General features: G+C 38.4%; 1 protein-coding gene across 3 annotated transcripts in view; it reads left to right on the top strand.

The window, feature by feature from the left end:
- The window catches only part of LOC105831887 (histone demethylase UTY), a 71625-nt gene that overhangs the window by 44647 nt on the left and 7117 nt on the right, over positions 1 to 19861 (top strand). For 2 of the 3 annotated variants that reach the window (XM_036287236.1, XM_036287234.1), the window contains 8 exons: positions 6494 to 6672; positions 8591 to 8719; positions 13941 to 14124; positions 14864 to 15079; positions 15497 to 15652; positions 17023 to 17203; positions 17386 to 17703; positions 17860 to 19416. In XM_036287236.1, coding sequence (XP_036143129.1) covers positions 6576 to 6672; positions 8591 to 8719; positions 13941 to 14124; positions 14864 to 15079; positions 15497 to 15652; positions 17023 to 17203; positions 17386 to 17703; positions 17860 to 19416 — 2838 coding nt within the window. In that variant the 5' untranslated portion in view covers positions 6494 to 6575. The remainder of the gene's footprint in view (positions 1 to 6493; positions 6673 to 8590; positions 8720 to 13940; positions 14125 to 14863; positions 15080 to 15496; positions 15653 to 17022; positions 17204 to 17385; positions 17704 to 17859; positions 19417 to 19861) is intronic. The other variant, XM_036287235.1, reaches the window with a different exon arrangement.

The following is a 19861-nucleotide window of genomic DNA, read 5'->3' as shown; positions in this document are numbered from 1 at the left end:
GATATTTTATTTTACAGAAACTGTTCCATTATAAATGTTACTTGATTACACCGAACGAATGGCTTTGCTAAAGTTTACGCTGTTTATATCTAAAAATTTATATGGATATAGGATGATAAAGTTTTACGTAACATGATATAATTTTTAGTTGCCAGAATGTTAAAAAATATTTTCTGCGTTGCTAATCGCGTTTGAACGTTCTTCACAATTACTTTAATGATTCAACAAAGGAGTTTTCAGATCGGTACTTAACTGAATTTTGATATACTTCAGCAAAACGTTTTCTTTTTCCTTTTTACGAAAACTCAATATAAACACACAAAACTTAACTTCTCGTTTACGGGAGCTGAAAATAAATTTGTGATTTGTAATCTTCTCTTTTCCCTCGAGTGCTCTTTAATCATTTCACTTTCTCGGAGATTGTTATAAAATTGTACTTCCGTACTAACTAAACGCCTGTCCGAAAATTGCGAGGGGCGAAGGGTTTCGCGGGAGATACCGTCCGCGTTAAGTCAGCCGAGGCAATTTGTGCCGGCAACGGGAAAGAGGTGGAAAGGATCTTTTGTCTAGCGGCCCGTGCTGCACAATGGTTCGCGCGTGGGTGTCGAAACTCGCCGCCCCGCTCGGCATGAAGCCGCGCGCGAGTCGCGGAACGGGAGAGAGAGAGAATTGTATCTATCGTATTGCGTAAGAGGGCCGCCGACGTACGCGATGATATGCATCGCTGCCATAGACGGCCGGTTTGTTTCATTATTACACCAGTGTACTCGGGGGCAACTTAAAATTATTTAATTAAAGATAAGATAAATTACATTGCATATAAAAAACATTTCATATTAACATTTACACTTACACTTACATAAGAATGTTATTGTAAATTATTACGTTGTAATTTATTATTTCTTTATTTAGATAATTTTATATATCACTGAGATAAAAATGTAAATTTAATTTGATCTTTTCAAGTATTTATATATTTCAATTAACTATAATATATAAATACTTGAATTGAAATTTGCATATTTACGTTAAATGCATAAATTCTTGAACTGACAAAATTTTAATTTAGTTGGAAAATTTTGTCAAATCAAACATATTTTTTTCTCAGTGTAGGTAATAAGCCTATACATCGCAGATTGTCTAGCCGGAATATGAATTTACATAAGAAAAGTTATGTCACTTCCAAAAGAGATGTGTGTGTGTGTGTGTGTGTGTGTGTGTGTGTGTGTGTGTGTGTGTGTGTTTATTACGTATGTTGTGTACTTGCCCCAGATTTGTATTGTAAACATTTGTAGCGTAATAAATTGTTAGCTATATAATATCGCCGCTCTAGTTAATTTCAAGATATCGCGAATATGAATTTTGCTTTATTTCAAAATAATTGAGTTTCGTTTTCACTTTACGTGTTAGTATCAATGACAATCGCAGAAATAGCTTCTCACACCTCTCACGGGGAGAAATATGAACATGAGAAATAAGAGCATGAGAATTTTCAATTATACCTATTACATATTTCTCAAAGTTGCCCGATAATCGTTGTATGCTAAAATGCCATTTCATAGCTAATAATTATTATTTGCCGGACCGGGTCCTCGTGTGCGGTGCAGCGCGTGCTGCAGCGTGCGTGACGCGTGCAGTCCGAGTGTCTCGATGAAGGTGCGTGCGTGCGCGCGCTAGTGATCAAGATAACCAAATTGTAATAAGGAAGTCATTAAGAACGATTATCCTTCGAGGGAGGTTTTTCCTCCGTGGGCGAGGAATTTATTCGATACTTGATCGTGTAACGAGATTTCTCGGAACGCTTGTTCTCTCTCCGGTATGTCAAAATTATTGAAGCTGACTTTGCAATTGCACCAGAAAATGTGTGGTCGTCTTCGTTGCATTTGCTTTTGGATCCGCCAGCGAGCGGACGGGCTATTATAGCTATGGTTTAATTTTTAAAATCTTATTACTAATTTTTTATCAGCTCTGTAAATGCTTAATTCGTTATATATATATATCAGAAAATCGATAAAATTTAATTGGAAATAATTTAATTTGCCGTGACCATACAGTTTGCAACTTTGGAGTGATATAAAGTTAGAGTCATCAATTAAAGGAGATAAAAATATCTATGATATCGTATCTAAAATCAAGATACGAGATATCATGTAAGAATCTTTAAATGTCACAAGTCATTCGGAGTTATATCCTTTTAAATATCTTTTAGGATGTCTATGTTTTGATCTTGGATATCTACTGTCTAGGTAGATTCGATCAAATGTCACGAAGAGAAGGTATTATGTTATGAATAAGACATTCGAGGAACTCGTGGGGAGCGCGAACAATTTCGCATGACAACCATATAATAAAACTGTCTTATCTAGTTTTACGTAGAGTTTTCGTCCGCGAAATCGAGCGAGAGGCGAGTCGGCCGCGAAGGAGAAATCGCCGACGAGAGCGACGACGAGCCGCGTTAACAAACGAATATCATACTCACGATTAATTTATGAGGTGTTAAACGGCTGGCCGGCCGGCCGGTCGAAGGGTGCATTTTAATGCACCCTTCGTGCAACGCGACGCGATGCGACGCGCGGCGACGCAACGACGACGGCGTCTCTCGTGCCAGGAAATTCGAAGTGCTGCACGATAATGAGAAGGTCCCGGCTTCGCCTGGAGATCGTCCTTAACGATACCGCGGCCCTGCCGCCGCACGTCACGCCGCCCTAACGACTCCATTTGCACCCTCCTCCCCCGTCCCGGCCCCGTCCTCACGGCCGCGGCCGCATTTCGCGCTCGGGATCTCGCGTTTGTTATGGCACACTTTCGCCACGCGAAATTGCAATCTGGGTCTATCGTCGAAGCTCGCTGCCATTTTTACGTTACGCTATACAGAGCGTAACTGAGCAAGGAAACCAGCTGCGTGTGGGCGATTTAACGTCGGGTAAAATAATTCCGGGGAACAGACGACGCTCGAAGCGATCGCGATCGAAATATCGATCAAACAAAAGGGGGATAAGATTGTGAGAAATTATAAGAAATACTTCTACACCTATTGTTATCCAATTTATTATCCAAGGTACATGGTAGAGTGATTTTTCGACTGTTTCAAGTTTACTTATCTTGAGAAGAGTCGCTGTTTCATGCGCCGAGCAAAAAAATTTATTCGCCTAACTGCGGACGATCAGTTGGGAATCGTATGTCTCCTTCAATCTCTTTCCCTCTTGTTCTTCGTTCGATGCCTCAACTATGCCACTACGCCCGCACGTTTCGCAAGGAACGAGCGAGTCACTGACATTTCTCTTTCTGCTCTCGGCCCGACGCGCGCGCGTCAGGAGTGACTCATTGCTGAAGACAACGAACCCCGAAAGGAAGCGAAGCGAGTGAATGAAGCGATGAATGGACCTTCTTATGAATGAATTTACTACCGCGCTCCTTCGCGAGGATGACGACGACGATGACGACGGCGATGACGATGACGACGGTGGTCGCTTTTCCCGTTTCGTTTTTACCACTCTCTCGTTAAATCGCCACTATCCTTCGATACGTTATAAACTTCGCGGCAGGAACGATCTCCCTCGAATAAGTTACATTCTTTTACTATTTATTTACCTCCCCGAAGTTTTATTATTCCACACGAACCGAAAAATTTATTTTGAAATAAATATCGATTGCAAAAAATCGTCTGCAATTACAAGAACGTATAAAAATTATTTTTTTCTTATAATTTACCATCGAAATCATGATGGTTATGTAGAGTTGATCTATTAAGATCCACAATAAAATGTAAATTAGTTTGACTAATTTTACAAAATTTTAAAACCCCAAAAATTCTCTACGTCACAAGAATATAAAATATACAGGATAATTCTTTGAGGCAACTTTACATACGTCGAAGGGGATAATAAACACGCTTGGAAGGGCAATCAATCATGCGTTTAATATCACGTTGAAATATTACCCGTAGGCTTCGGTGCCGGATGTCTCAATTTCCCGATATAGTTCTAATTAATCCTCGTTTCTGCGACTGCGAAATCACGGTGGGTTTTCGCCGGTAGGTTCTGCCTCGCGAAAATGCAGCAGCGCTTGCATTTGGTGAAAGGCGGCTCAGCTGTTACACTCCAGGCCTTTATCGTGCGCGCAGATAATCGTAAGCGGCCGCGTGCTCGCGCGCGCGCGCTTACGTTACGTCGCTCGTGTTTCATAATCGCGCTCGCTTAGGATAGGAAAAGTGTGCCGTAACCCCGCTCTGTGAAAAGTGTGTCGCGCACATGCAGCCGCGGTTGTTTTGTGTGTGTGTGTGTGTGTGTGTATTACATACGTACACGTGACGCCGACACGCGTACCCCGGTTTCGGCAGTGCGCGCATACTAAAATTGGAACGATATGAGGAAGATTAGCTGGCATGGACCAGCCAACAAGGCTGCTGATACACAAAGTCATGCCACGTTTATCAAATAAACAAAGAGAGAGAGAGAGAGAGAGAAGGATTTCCTCTCCAAAAACCGCGTTGTAAAAGGGAAGGGGAGGAAATGTACACGGAGAGAATTTTCTCTTAAAAATTACCCTGAAAATCGTGGTAATTGTGAGACAACGTAAACCTTGGAAAATTTTACCATACTTTTAATAAAATTTACAAAAATTTAGTAAAGTTTAGTAAAATTTTAAGAAAATTTGGCTAAGTTTTAGTAAATTTTACTATACTTCTAACAAAATTTACTAAAACTTAGCCAAATTTTCTTAAAATTTTACTAAACTTTACTAAATTTTTGTAAATTTTATTAAAAGTATGGTAAAATTTTCCAAGGTTTACGTTGTCTCACAATTACCACGATTTTCAGGGTAATTTTTAAGAGAAAATTCTCTCCGTGTAACAATGGGAAACGAGAATGCCGTGTAACAAGAAATGAACAAGTAAACTGGAACGGAATACAATAAGAATAGAATGGAAATTTGAAAGTTTAAGGAAAAAGTAGTGACCGAGCGGAAGGAAAGAGAGACAACATGTGCCCCCCTTCCCCCTCCCCTCCCCCGACGCCTCCCAAAGAGACACAAGAAATTCAGTTATACGCGACCTATATACAACCGGCGCGAACGACCGTCGTCGTTTAACGGGAACGAAAGTGACGTCTTCGACGACGTTGCTCTTGCCTGGCTGTAAACTGACATTGGCTCGCGTCCAGTGGCGACGATGCTCTGAATAAAATAGCGACCGAAGGCACACCCTCGTGCAACCGCGCGTTTTCCCTTGCAATCACCTCTCCTGAGAAAAGTAAACTTTGCGCGTCTTCGGAATATTTTATTAATGAATTAAGTTACGCGTGGAATTTGTAACTTTTTTATATGAAAAAAATAAAATATTATAATATACTTCTTTTACTCTTGAAAATTTTGTTTCTATCAAATCTGTATGAAAACGAGATATGACAGATATCAACTGATTTGCAATTTGTTATTGAAATGTTATTATTTTAATATTTTTGCTCGGTGCTAGGCGCACAGGGTGTTTTTAACCTTACAAATTATATGTTATATTTTACTTATAGTTATCTCTCTCTCGTACATAAAAAATAAATACTATATATTTTAATACATAAATTTGTAATTTCTCATAGTTTCTTTACAAACCTTACCGCAATTTGAAATTCTTTCGCAAGCTTCTCGCGAAGACTGTAACACCGAGGGTTCCGCAACACGATAATTTTCACTTTTCGAAAGGAATATCCTTCAGCGCAATCCGCGAAACGATCCGTTCAATTTTCGATCGCGCGGAACAGTCCTCACGGTGTATATTACAGTCATCGGCCGTCGGTCACCGCGGTTTTTCCCTCGCTGATACGTGGATATTACTCGTTTCCGGCTTCCTGTGTGCATCCGTGCGATCGATTGGCGCGTATATCGATCGCCACCGCTATATGGGCCTGCGATATGTCGTACGCGACAATTGTTGTTACTGTTACGCGCGTCGCCGCTCCCCCGTCCTTTCGCCTGCGAGACCCTATTGTGTGTTAGCGTGACAGCGGCTACGTACTAGCCACTTCCTGTGTGCCCACCTTGCGACGTCGCGTGCGTACGGCGCGGTGAGATTCACGGGGAAGAGGCAAAGAGCAACGCGAAGCAATTTCGTTCCCGGACGATCCCGGGCAATAACCCAACCGTGTAATAAAATATATTTGCAGGAGGAGAACGGAATCATGAAAGCGCAATTGATTAAATGATGAACCTTATTCGGTAATAACTGGGTCTCTCATAGAAGTTTATTGAGGAACGCTAATTCTGCCAATTATCCGTCTTGAAATTGTTAATTGACGCAAAACCTCGAGCCTTGGCATTTTCCGCCGAAAACAGAAAATTCAACTACAAAATATATTTAGGACTACGAGTTTCATACGGGACACCGTATATGTAATATATTATCTTATCTTATGTCTCGTTAACTACATCTCAAAACAGCAGCTTGTTTATAATTGTTTGCCCGATTAATAACGGCCTTTGTGTCGTTCTTGTGTTCTAGGGCCGTGAAGGCGTTCCAGCAGGTGCTATGGGTGGAACCAGGATTCCCACGGGCCTGCGAGGTTCACCTACGGCTCGGCTTGATGCTGAAGGTCCACGCTGAGTTCGACGCCGCCTTGAAGCACCTGACCCTCGCGCTGATCGATGCCACGACACCTGCCTCCTTCTCCAAGCTCGAGAGTAAGTGTTCCGTCCCTCTACATATTCGCGCCATTAGTCGGAAAACTTCCAGCTCCTCCTTCATTCGCGCCATTACCCGACGGCCCGCGCAACTCGCAACTTCGTAATCTCTCCCGTTCGCGCTTTCCTTCACCGAACTTGACCGCCTTTTGCCCGATGTGCATATCAGCGAGATGACTCCGTCCTGTACGCACATATGCACACGCACGCACACGCGATTGTGCAGCTCGGCGGATTTCTTCCCGAGAAATTGCTCGGCGCTTTAGCTTTCAGATAAAAAAGCTAAGACTGACTTTTAACGCAAGAAAATTCCCGCGGAAACTTTTTAATCGATACCCTAAGGCACAAAATGCTTTACATAGACGACGTTTTACTTTTCAAACTAAAGGAGGTGGATTGTGACAATTTAACGATTTGATTTTTTTTACTGTGAGTGCGATAGCCAATGAAAGCTGTTCTTTTGAATAAAGTGGCAATTTTATTCCTTTGTAGAAATATGCGGATATATTGATGCCGTAAGAATCGTATTAATTTGCATTTGTGTTAATGCAAGTAATATTTCTTTGACTGCTGTAACGAGATTTGACTTGAGTTATTGATTGGAATTATTTATGACAGTCATATACAAGTTTTACTGGTTTAAAATCTTGTGTATCATTTGCGCGCGCGACCTGACTCGTGACCAACTTTCGGTTCCATTAGCAACTAGGCAATAACAACACATACTTATCTAATCAAAATAGCCGGAAAATTGACCTGAATATATTTCTCAATAATAAACTCGTGAATTAATGTAATAAACAAGATTGATTAACGAGACTTACGTATTTCGCGTCGAGAAATTGTTTATTGAAGTCCGAGAGCTTCGCAACGACAGCTAGATTACATTTTCCCGGAGTATATTATCGCGTATAGTAAACTTTGCTCCAATGGAAAACTTAATTTCGGAGTCACAAAGATGGAAACTCCCGATTAACGCCAGCCTCGCCTTTTTTTTCCGCCGAGAAAAAAAACTGATTTGAAATTCATCGGAAAATCTGTCATTAATATTGAAGCCAGCGCCCGTCTCGTGGGGATTCCCCCTTCTCTTGGCGTCTCATAATATACAGATCTATGTAGAACAAGTTCCCGGGCACGGATGAATCACGTTGACGATGACCGGGCTGATTCATGACTCCGAATTGTACGTTTTTCACGTGATGATTCGCGCGGGAATCATTTCTCTCTCTCTTTCGGTTACCGGGAATTTCACGCGGGAATGTATAATTCCCCGCCGGAAGTCGCGCTTTTAAATAGCCGGCCGAGCATGATTCGCGCGTCAGTCTCTCGCACACGTGCCTATCGCGCTTTGGTGTCATCGGCGGTGAAAATTAAATTAAAACTCGGACCAACGTTTAATCGATGATTCCCGCTCGCCTTCCTCGAGGCGTCCGACTAACAAACTCGCCTACGACGCAGTTTACAGGGGATAAGCAAAATAATGTGAGCACCTGGGATATACTATTTTATTAATAAAAGGTTGGCACACCATTTGCATTTAATACTATTTTATCCTTGTTTGAAGTAAGCTTGTTCTCTTGGTAGAACACCTCTTGAGAGATATTGGAGAACGCTTAAAGTGATATTGGAGAAGAAAATCTGTTTTTTATTCTACTCTTTAAAACTTGCTCGTAATAATTAAATTATATTCAAGTCAGGCGGTTACGTTGAAACGAGAAAAACATGAAAGTTTTAAATAACAGGGCAATTATGGAAAATAATGTGAGAAGAAAATTTCTTTGTTCATTACTTGTCTTATTTCTTAAGTGTTTACATTACTTTGTCCATTCCTATATCGACATAATTCGCGATTATCAGTTTCGGAGATTTCTATTCGAGAAATTCACTAAGAAATCCGTCTTCCACGTGTTTGTTGCAGTCAAGTTTCACATTGCTCACTTGTACGAGGTTCAGGGCAAATACCGTCTGGCAAGGGAGCATTACGAGGCCCTATTAAAAGAAAAGGTCGTACCGTTGCACCTGAAGGCCGACATCTACCGTCAACTAGGTAAGTCTGTTGCTATAAGATTCCAATTTATTTTGTTAAGGAAAGATATATTTATTTTACTTTAGTATTTTACTTTAGGTGAGATTTTTTAATTAAAGAGAGAACTTAATTGATAAAAATAATTCCAATTGTCAAATTTTAAATAATCGTTGGTTTGAAAATAAAAATACGTTTAAGCGAAATAATGGACATTAGTCGAAGAATCAGGTTTTACTTTCTGGTTTGTAATTTTTAAAATTTAGTTCTTCGCGTTTAATCGCTTGCATCTTAAAAATTACCGGTCGTCCGATGAGGGAAGTGGAGAAAAGATAAAAATTGGCCTACTAGGATATCTTGTGCAAATATTGGAGATCTGGAAAAAGGACGGTGAAAGATATTTTGTTCGGAAATACTTAGAGTTTCCAACACATTCTAACTCGGGGGAAATGCGTAAATATTTCATATATAAATATTTAGAAGCATGTGGAAAGAGGAATGCGAAACAAAAATATTACTCTCGGATAATCTTACGGAAAGTTCTATTTGGAAGTTTCTGGCATTCTCTAAGAGTAGAGAGCGTGTAAATATTTAACGTAGTGAAGGCTACGATAAAAATGTAAAAACCAAAGTTTCACCTGATAAATTTATTTATAATTTTTAATCATAAATAAGAGCATTTGAACATTTCTAGGTCATTTTCTTCTTTACGATAGAAATCTATACGATAATTTCAAGATAATTAGATAAACAATTCTCTTATTACTCTTATTTTAAAGTTTATATATTTGATTTATTCGAAACCATTTTAATTTATTAGATAAACAATTCTCTTATCACTTTGATTTTAAAGTTTATATATTTGATTTATTCGAAACCATTTTAATTTATTTTCTTGTGTAATCACCCTAATAGAAATATAGTGCAGCTTTTGATTGGTTATTGGACAGTTTTACTGGTCTTTGTCTAGTGACTGAATAGCAAACTGTCTAGGATAGCAATCAAGATGTAACGCTTTTCTCATAGTTATTGTATAGAAAAACTGTATAATATCCGAACTCAGTTACTTAACAGTTACTCAACAGTAAAAGTACCTCTTAACCTTTTAACCTCTTAATCTCTCTTGACATTTTTGTGACAGAACTACATACTTGAAGTTGTTCAAAAATTAAAATAAAAAATCAGGTCAGTTTTTAGCCAGTATTTTTGTATACAAAGAGAAATCATTAATACTAGATAGTAACGGATTAAGTAGTCAGTTAAACCATGAATTTCTACCAAGGCATTTATATATAACATTACAAAAAAATTGTCCAAAGAAAACAAGGCTTAATTAAAACAAATTATGTTTCAATCAAATCTGTATGAAAATTATATCAATTAAAATTTTCAGTTTGTTATTTGGAGGTCTTATTATTTCAATGTTTTTCTTAAATGGTCATTCACCGTTCAGCGACTGGTGCAACGACCCTACGCAATTATTTCAAAATATAGTTTCCGTAGACGCTATTATTATATGTATATGCAAACAAATATCGCTTTAAAAGCGACTGTCGAAGTTGTCGACATCGCAGCGTACTTTCATGAAAATATCCGAGGGTTCTGCGATCCTAGATCTAGGGAGGCGGGGAGGGGACACACTTAACGTATCCCGTCGCGATACAGTCGGTAGTCTATGCGCCAGTCTGGGACTGAAACGTTCGGAAGAGGAAAAGAGAGAAACATAGGGCAGGTGCGAGAGAAACAGAAGCTAAGGATAGTTTTCCCACAACTAGAGCCCTCGCTCTTTCTCTCTTTCTCCGACCCATTCACGCGGCCTTTCCTTCCCTCTTTGTCCCTCGTTCATTCACTCTCCCTCTCCCCCTCTTCCTCCCTCGAGTTGCCTCTCCATTCCGATCCCCAGCCCACCCTAACCCGGAATAAATCAATACACGTGTCTGCAGACTACTTGGCAGAGTGCAGCTGGCCCGCCGAGAGCCTTCAGCCGAATCTGTGAGGCTGAAGGCGCGACGATCCAAGGGAAAAATCGGTACTGTCCCTTTAGCCACCCTCGAGCCACCGTCGCAGACGCGGGCGGTATCTCTTTCTTTTTGTTATGTATACAAGAATGGAAAGCGTAGGTAGATCGTAGCGGCTGGCCAGCTGGAGATTTACGTGGTTCTCTCTTTTAAAATAAAAACATCCTTTCGGCCCTTTTCGTTGCCTCTCGTCGAGAAGTAAGGGTACGAAGAGTCCTTCGAACTCTTCGAGGAGTTAATTGCTGTGACATTTTCTTTTCTAACGGCGCGACTTACAGTCTCTCAGACTTTCAGGTTCGCTTTGAACCCTTTTTTTCGTCCTTCGGAACGGATCGCTTCACGGTGAAAGTTTGCACGTCCCGGCCGTTTCTCGAAAAACGCGTCTCTCTCTCTCTCTCTCTCTCTTTCTTCGGGGGTCTTCCTCGAGGACGTTGCGAGCGTTGCGAACGGGACATCCACTTTACGGTCCGTTTATGGCTCCTCGCGTGTGTCGGCAAACCGTCCCGATCGCGCGACCGGTCTCGCTTCCCTTTTTTTTAGAATTCTGCATCCTCGTTCTCTTTCCTTCGTCTCCCCTTTCGAAAGAACGTTCTCTCTCTCTCTCGACTCGCGATGCGGTTCCGTTGGTTGAATAACCGTGAGAGAGAAATCCAACTCATATCGCTATAAACATTAATTACAAAACATACGATTTGTATAATGTATGAAAGCAAGTAAAAATGAATATTTTGGGAGAGTTGTTTTGTATTTTCTACCTAAATACATGTCAAAATATAAAATAGTTCTCTTATTACTTCATTATGCACAAATTTTATAAAAAATAAACAATATTTACTAATATTTATAATTAGAAAATGTTATTTGTTTGAAATAAATATAAATTTTTTGACGAAATACATTATTAGTACTATTTGAATAACTATTTGTTTGAATCAAGTATTTTTTCTGTCAGTACGTTTCTATATATAGAAGAATTTAGGAAATTAAATTGATGAAAGAATTATTTTAATTGGAAAAACAATGATGTTAATATTTTATGAAAATTTTCATCTACTACATAAGTATTTTATACAAAAATTTATTGCATATATTTTATTTTTATTTTAAAACTGCTGAAGCTTTTTTTAAAGTCGTAGAAACAGGAATATATATTCTTGAAGAATTTAATATTTTGAATGTTAGAATGGAAGAAAACGTTTCGGTTGGCGTGATTTAAATCGACTAATTCGGGTCGAATTGTGCTTTCGGGATTCGGCCGTGGCCAGGTGGATCGATTTAAAGGCAGGTCGGGCAGATTTGCAAATTGTGCACATATGGGACGTGGCATTTAGGACAGGTAAATACGCCAGGTGAATAAATAACATTAAAGATAAATGAGGAAGCGAAGCGGCAGTGCATGTCACGCAATCTATGATTGTTTTAAGTTTTAATTCTGCGGACGAATAAATCAAAATATTTTCGAGAGAGTTCGGATTTTTTAACAGTCTCTCTCTCCGAATGTGTTATAAATGTATATAACACCGGTGTTGCAGTTGAGTGAGCAAATGCTGTATATTTCTTGGAAACTTCACCTAGCGGAATGAACAGCCACATCACCGATACTCCATAAATATAGTTTTAATGAGATAATTGATATGGCATTTCGCGCTGCTCTGTATTACTTTGCCCTTTTTTTAGTTGTCTAAAAAAAATTATCGATTTGTGGTTTTATTCAATGATTACACTGAGAAAAAAATATTGTTGATTTGACAAAATTTTCCAACTAAATTAAAAATTTTGTTTCAAGAATTTATGCATTTAACTTAAATGCACAAATTTCAATTCAAGTCTTTATATAGTTAATTGAAATATATAAACACTTGAATAAACAAAATTTAATTTAGTTAAATTAACAACATTTTTTTCTTAATGTACCACCTATACGCCCCTTTTTTCGCTTAAAAAATTTCTTTTTGAGTTATCATAACGGATTGGCTATTTTGAATCTTAATTCTGACTTCTGATTCGTAATCAGCGATCCAAACAATTCCTAGATATATGGTTTCTCAAAAAATAAGTTTAATAGAAAGATTTTTTTTTTACATAGAAGGTTAATCTTTATAAAAAGAAATTTAAAAAAATTTTTCTGTAAAATTTAAATTTTATGGTTTTGTTTAAAACAGAGTTTAATGGAAGAATAGCAGAAGCTTTTGCACTAATTTAATAATTATTATAAATTTATTATTAACATGTTTTATATTTTATTTATAATGGTTTAAAGGTTTCACATTTTAAAGGTTTTATATTCTATTGTTAAACTAAAATGGTTATTAAAGCAATTGAAGAGATAAAAGTGTAATTGGGTCGAAATTGACCGATTGGGCGAATTAATTAACTTGTTCCCACGTGCGGTTTCGCCACGTGTTCACCTATTATACGGTCGCGCATTTATTGTCGCAAATAACAACTTCTTGCCGACGCTCCGCTTTTCCCACGACGATTAATCCGTAGGGTATCAACAGGTAAACACGCGTTGCGCGAATATGTAGGAGCAGTGACCATAAATCAACGTCGTTATATCAGAAACGCGCAAGGTTATATATTTTTATCGTAACATATCATGAAATATTATATTAATGTTATAATTATTATTATTATGGTATTAATATTATAATATAATATATTACATTGCAATATATTATACTATTCTAAAGAAAGAGTCTCGAGAGATTTGCACAATTATACGGTATTTCATATTCTTCCTTTCAAGGAAATTGGACGATTTCAATTAATTTGAACGGAATTACTAAAACATTTATATCGTTAAATCAGCAATTCCCGAGAGAATCGGGACGCAAACAGCCAATTCAAAGGCATGGTGAATAGACTCTCGGAGAATATAAGTGTTCGCTGTCCAGAAAATCCCTTAGGATCGTCTATCCTCGTAGAGAGGGCGAAATCGTGTTGTGCATAGTGGTCGTTTTTCGCGCTGCTGCGCCTATGTTTACAGGGGGGTAATTCGAGACAAGCCCCCCTAGAGAAGGGACAGCAGCAGGGAATGAGGACGACTGCTGTCGGGGGCAACCCTAGACCGTACCTGCGAGAGTCTATTCAGTTTGCTAGCTCGTCATGTAGCGTCGAGGTAACATTCTCAACAGTTCTCGAGATGGCAGGCGAAAGACGGAAGTGACGAAGAGTCAAAGTTAAGAGACATCACGTGTATCATTCGTGTTCGTCCTTTCACGCAGGATGGATGTACCACGTGGTTGAGTGTACGGTGCTGGGCATAAGCAGAACGCAGAAGCAAGCCGCAGCTATCATCTGTCTGCAGAAGTCCATCGAAGCTGAACCGAAGAGCGGGCAGAGCCTCTATCTTTTGGGACGTTGTCTGGCCGCCTCCGGAAAGGTGCACGATGCGTTTATCGCGTACAGGTAATGATGTGCCACATATGATAATCAGTGCGAATTTGCCGCATTAAAATTGCATATTTTATAGATATGTTATTTTTTATACATTTTAGAAAATTACGCATTTTATTTATATTTAATTATGCTCTTTTGTAATTATTCTTTGAAACTTTATGAAAGATTTTAAAACATTGTGAAATTAAAGTTGACTTTCTGACAATTGCAATTTCAATAAATAGCTGCGCACGCGTGTGTGTGTATATGTGTAACTCTCATTGTATGGGAAAGTACATGTTAAATAAATAAAATAAAATTGTTAAAACAGATATTGTGCTGAGTGTTCAGAAATTTTTATTAATCAAAGTTATACAATTTTCATACATTTTTTCTGTTTAGACAAACATTGTATTCTCAGTGCCTTTTTTAAAGTGAATTAAACCTATCAAAATTTGAAAACGATAACTTTTTACAAACACGCTGTCTTAAAATATTTATTTTTATATTTTTTATTTTTGTAGGCTTTTTAAAAATATTTTTATTTAAATTGTTTATTAAAATTTTTTTATTTATTATATTGGTTGTAAATTTGCGTAGGCATATAGTCACAAATATCGAAGAAAATTACTATTATCATACACAGATATTCAAAATAGTATTAAAGCAAGTATAGAGTAGATTTAACGCTTTTAATATTTTTTTAAGTACACTTTATTTATAATTTTCTACCTTTTGGAAATTAATAAAGCTTTCACGTGCTTGACAGAAATTCGGTCGAAAAATCGGAAGGCAATGCGGACACGTGGTGTAGCATAGGAGTACTATATCAGCAGCAGAATCAGCCTATGGATGCACTGCAAGCCTATATATGCGCCGTGCAATTAGATAAATCCCATTCGGCTGCTTGGACTAATTTAGGCATACTGTACGAAAGTGTTAGCCAACCAAAAGACGCTCTGGCCTGTTACGTTAACGCATCCAGGTAAATTGTCTGCTATTTTAACGCAAACTAGTTTCAACAATTATTAAATATCTTTGTAATCTTGTTACTTTAATACTGATAAGTGTACATTATTTAAATAGTTAAATTGCTATCTAATTTTGATCACATAAACAATTAAATATAGTATAAAAAATTTTAATTTTAAATTATGTTTATATATACATATATATATATAATAGTTAAAAAATTTTTAATTGTATAATTAAAAGAAAAAAATATATATATGAAGTAAATGCATGTAATTATTAAATCGCTCGTTGTAACACTTATTTGTATAAGTGCTTCGAGAAGAGCAAACACTATATGTCACAAATAATTAAAAGCCGAATTTACATTTCTTGAAAGTTTACATTGAGTTATTAGGTCAGCGTGAATAAAGTTCTATTTTATTCATAGGGGAAATAGCAATATAGCAAATTGCACGGGCCCATTTGCGGGCCTGGGTGGCGTTAAGTCCGGTGGCAACAACCCGATGAACCCGTCCCTCCAACAGCGCATCAGCTTTCTGCAGAGTCACCTAAGTCAAGCACCAATGCCTTCCGTCGCTACCAAGTAAGTTGTCATTGAAAAGTCAAATTACACATTACATTATTACGCCATTATGTTTCCATAGTAATAATTTTCACGATAACAAAGATGTTCAAATTTACATTGGAATTAATCAATTGATATATGTTGAAAAAATATGTTTCTAAATCTACATAAAACATTTTTCGAAACATAAAAAATTGTTTTATATTAAATTGATAATATCCAAATGAAAATAAGATAAATTCAAAGAAATGGCTCGTATAGTTCAAAAATAATAAAGGAATAGAGCTTTAAAAAAACGAGCAAAATGAGGTGTAAAAATTTAATGGAATTTATTATTATAATGTAAAATTAATAAAAAAAACTGTTTCTACTTATTTAGTCTTCCTCAACAGTAATATTACATACATGTAAAATACATTAAGATATTACAAATAGATTAAAAGAAAGAGTTAAATCATAAAATAATTACATCACAGTTTAACATGTCAGCGGATTAGAAAAGATTCAGTGATCATAGTCAGAAGTATAAAATTGATCTTTAAAAATGGTTGTAGTGTACATAGCTGATTCTTGTTTCCACACGAGAATAGTTTAAGTGCATAGTTAAAATTGTGATAACTTTGTTGTTAAATTAATAAAATGTAAGTTAAAAAGTGATGTCAAATTTGTTATCTGAGGAAAAAGTACAAAACTGAGTAAAAAGTGAGCATAGGCAAGAATAAAGACTATTGAAGGTATTTACTCACTGTGGATGCAAGAGATGAAATATTTAATTTTATTTGATACTTAACGTGTGTCTCGATCGACCCGCAATACTTAAGAGTTAAATTGAATCTGCCTGTAAAATTCAACCTTACCATCTATCGTTTTTACGTATAAGCGCGTTTCCTCTACTTTCGCCTAACTGAGGTGTGTTTTTATTGTTGTTCTTAAGTCTGTCTAAGATGGCCAAATAAAACTCATCTAATAGTTTTTTGTTTAAATTGAGACCGTTCGACTGCTCTTTGATGTGCAACATTTCTGCGATCAATCTTTTGTAAGAATTAGATTCAAATTCTAAAATCTTCGAGTTATCCTAGTCAAAGGTATGATTAAATTTTAACATATGATCAGAGAAATAACCGAAAGTTTTGAAACATCCATTTTTATAATAAGACATTCAATATTATATTCGCTAACAGATTCAGTAACAGTAATGTTACAATAATGATGATGGAGTCTGTAATAAAGTTGAATCCGAGAGAATAATAAAATAAAATCTGAAAATAAAATTAAGTGACCTAAAGGTCAATACAAGCGGACATTATTGTCGACCTTTAGTGTACTTTTCTTTGATTTTCATGGAGTTTATTTCTTGCCTCTATATAACTTTTATTCTTTTTATCCAGGAGGCGGCAGTTGCCGTCAATCGAAGAGGCTTGGAATCTACCGATTAGTGCAGAAATGTCCAGCCGGCAGCAGCAGCAACAGCAGCAACCCGGTGGACCTTCGTACAAATATGGTGCCACGCCGACTGGACCGCCTCCGCCTTATCCTCAAGCTCAGGGACAGAATGCTAAGCGATTTAAGGTAGAAGAATATATTAATGTAGAAGATAAATATTCTCTAAGAGAGTTTGCCTTTTTAATATAATTTAATACAGTTTGAATTCTTTATAAATGCAGTAGCTTCTGTATTTTCTGATAATATATTAGCAAAGAATTTATCTTAAACATTTCAGCATTTGTATTAAATTTAATTTTTTCTGACAGACCGACGAAATGATATCGGCCGCGCCGCAGCAACGAGCACCGCCGTTTTATTTAACGCAGCAGCAAATACAAATGCTACAATTCCTACAACAAAATATCAATAACCTGACGCCACATCAGCACAATCAGCTTGTCCAGTTGCAACATCAATATCGTGCGATGCAGCAACACCAACAACAGATCAGGCTGCAGCAGCAACAAGCAATACAGCGAGGCCTAAGGCCGGGGCAGCCTGGTTTTCCCACGGCATACGGCCATTCTCCGAACCTCGGCCAAGCGTCTGGTGTCGTCAAGAACTATGGCATACCGCAACAACCGGTAAAGATTTTGTAATCTTATTTTTTAAATTAAACTCGCACCATTGATACTTACACGGTAAAATAAATTATGTCACATTTAATTCCTACATAAAATGTGTGTGTCACTTCAGAGATGAATGCACTGCTTAAATTATTTTAATTAATCAACGTTTAGTTGCAGCAAGGAGGTACGGTTGCGCTGCAGACGGGTTTTTCTGACACTAATGTCGGGTACAATACAGCGGCGACCGGGAACACTACACAGACACCAGGAATGCCTTACAAATCTGCCTCCGATCCTACGTATCCGTCGCAAAGACAACAGATCACTGGTGCCCAGTACGGTAGCCAGTATCAGCAGCAACCGAATCAGTATACTGCTCAGGGTTACACGCAGGTCACGACGGCGACCAGTGGCTTCTCGGAGAGCTCGACAGTAGTTGCTGCGAATAAGGACAATCTGGGTGTAACGGATCAGGAGTTGCAGGCGCTGCTATCACAGAAGGACATAGCTACGTCGTTGGCGGAAGACTTGCTCAAACATTTCGGTTCCGATGATTTGGAAACCGTCGTAAAGGAGGAACCGTCGAGTGTCATCAATGACAACGGCACGTTGAGCTCCAATTCGTTCTCACCGTCGAAGGAGAACGCAGCGGATAAGGTAAAGGAGATTAAACTGGAAAAGTCGGAAGAAGCGGCTTCCCAGCCGACACAATCGAAATCCTCGACGGATGCTGTGATAACAACGGCTATGACGACGACCGCAACGACGACTGTAACGACAGTGAAAAGTGAGACGACGACGGTGAAGGGCGAGACGACGACTTCGTCGTTATCCTCTAACACGACAGTAACGACGACAGCAATAAAGAGCGAAGTGACAAATATTACCAAGACAGAACCGATGATGAATCTGAAGCTTGAGTCGTTATGCGAATCGCAACCGGAACAAGAATTGAGCATTGAAATGGATGCCAGGACGATGATCGAGGCGTGCAAGGGCCAAGGGTTGAAAGGCGTGCCGAACTGTTCGATATTGAGCGATCGTTCGCCACCGCCGGCGCCGCCGGATCCACCTACGCAACGATTGACGAAGGAACAACTGTTGCCGCCTACTCCGAGTGTCTACCTGGAGAATAAAAAGGACGCTTTTAGTCCACATCTACAGGAATTTTGTTTGAAACACCCGATTGCCGTGATACGTGGTCTCGCAGCAGCGCTTAAGCTTGATCTAGGCCTTTTCTCAACTAAGACTTTGGTCGAGGCGAATCCAGATCACGGTATCGAGGTGCGCACACAAATGCAACAGACCAGCGAGGAAAACTGGGATCCAACGCTCAATAAGAAGGTCTGGAACTGCATCAGTCACCGTAGTCACACGACGATTGCCAAGTACGCGCAATATCAAGCCTCCAGCTTCCAGGAAAGTCTGAGAGAAGAGAAAGTGCAGGGTGGCGTACACGCTTCCAATCTGTCAGATTCAGACTCGAAAGACAGCACTGGACAAACCGTCCGACGTAAAAAGAATACTTTTGGTCTAGCTGGCCGACCAGGAACCAAGATGTTGCGCTTTGGTACTAATGTCGATCTATCAGATGAGAGGAAGTGGAAGCCACAGTTACACGAACTAATGAAATTACCGGCCTTTGCCAGAGTTGTATCTGCCGGAAACATGCTTAGTCACGTGGGCCATGTGATTTTAGGAATGAATACCGTACAATTGTACATGAAGGTATATTATAGATTTAACTAATATAATAAAATTATAAAACAAAATATTTTTTATATACGCGGTATCCCAAAACATGTGGGTCAACGCTCGTAAAAAGGTAGAAGGGATCGAGATGAACATAAAAGTTCAATATTGTCTCGGGTTAGGTCCACCAATAATTGAGATATTAACGTATGGAATCTGCAAATAATCTAATTAATTTCTATCGTAATTGTGAACGGTAAATTAATGAAAGCTTATCATACATTCACGATAGATTTTTCTTCCGTGTTATGGCTCGAGCGGATCGAGCTTTTCCCTCGGCGCGCTCTCATTTGCATAATTTGAAAAATTAATACCTCGATTATTGATAGACTCAACCCAAGACAATATTGGACTTTATGTTCATCTCGATCCCTTCTACCTTTTTACGAGCGTTGACCCACATGTTTTAAGACAATCCGTA

Source organism: Monomorium pharaonis, chromosome 5 (assembly GCF_013373865.1).
Source record: "Monomorium pharaonis isolate MP-MQ-018 chromosome 5, ASM1337386v2, whole genome shotgun sequence".
In the NCBI taxonomy this organism is placed as follows: domain Eukaryota; kingdom Metazoa; phylum Arthropoda; class Insecta; order Hymenoptera; family Formicidae; genus Monomorium; species Monomorium pharaonis.
This window is presented reverse-complemented; position numbering and strand designations above follow the sequence as displayed.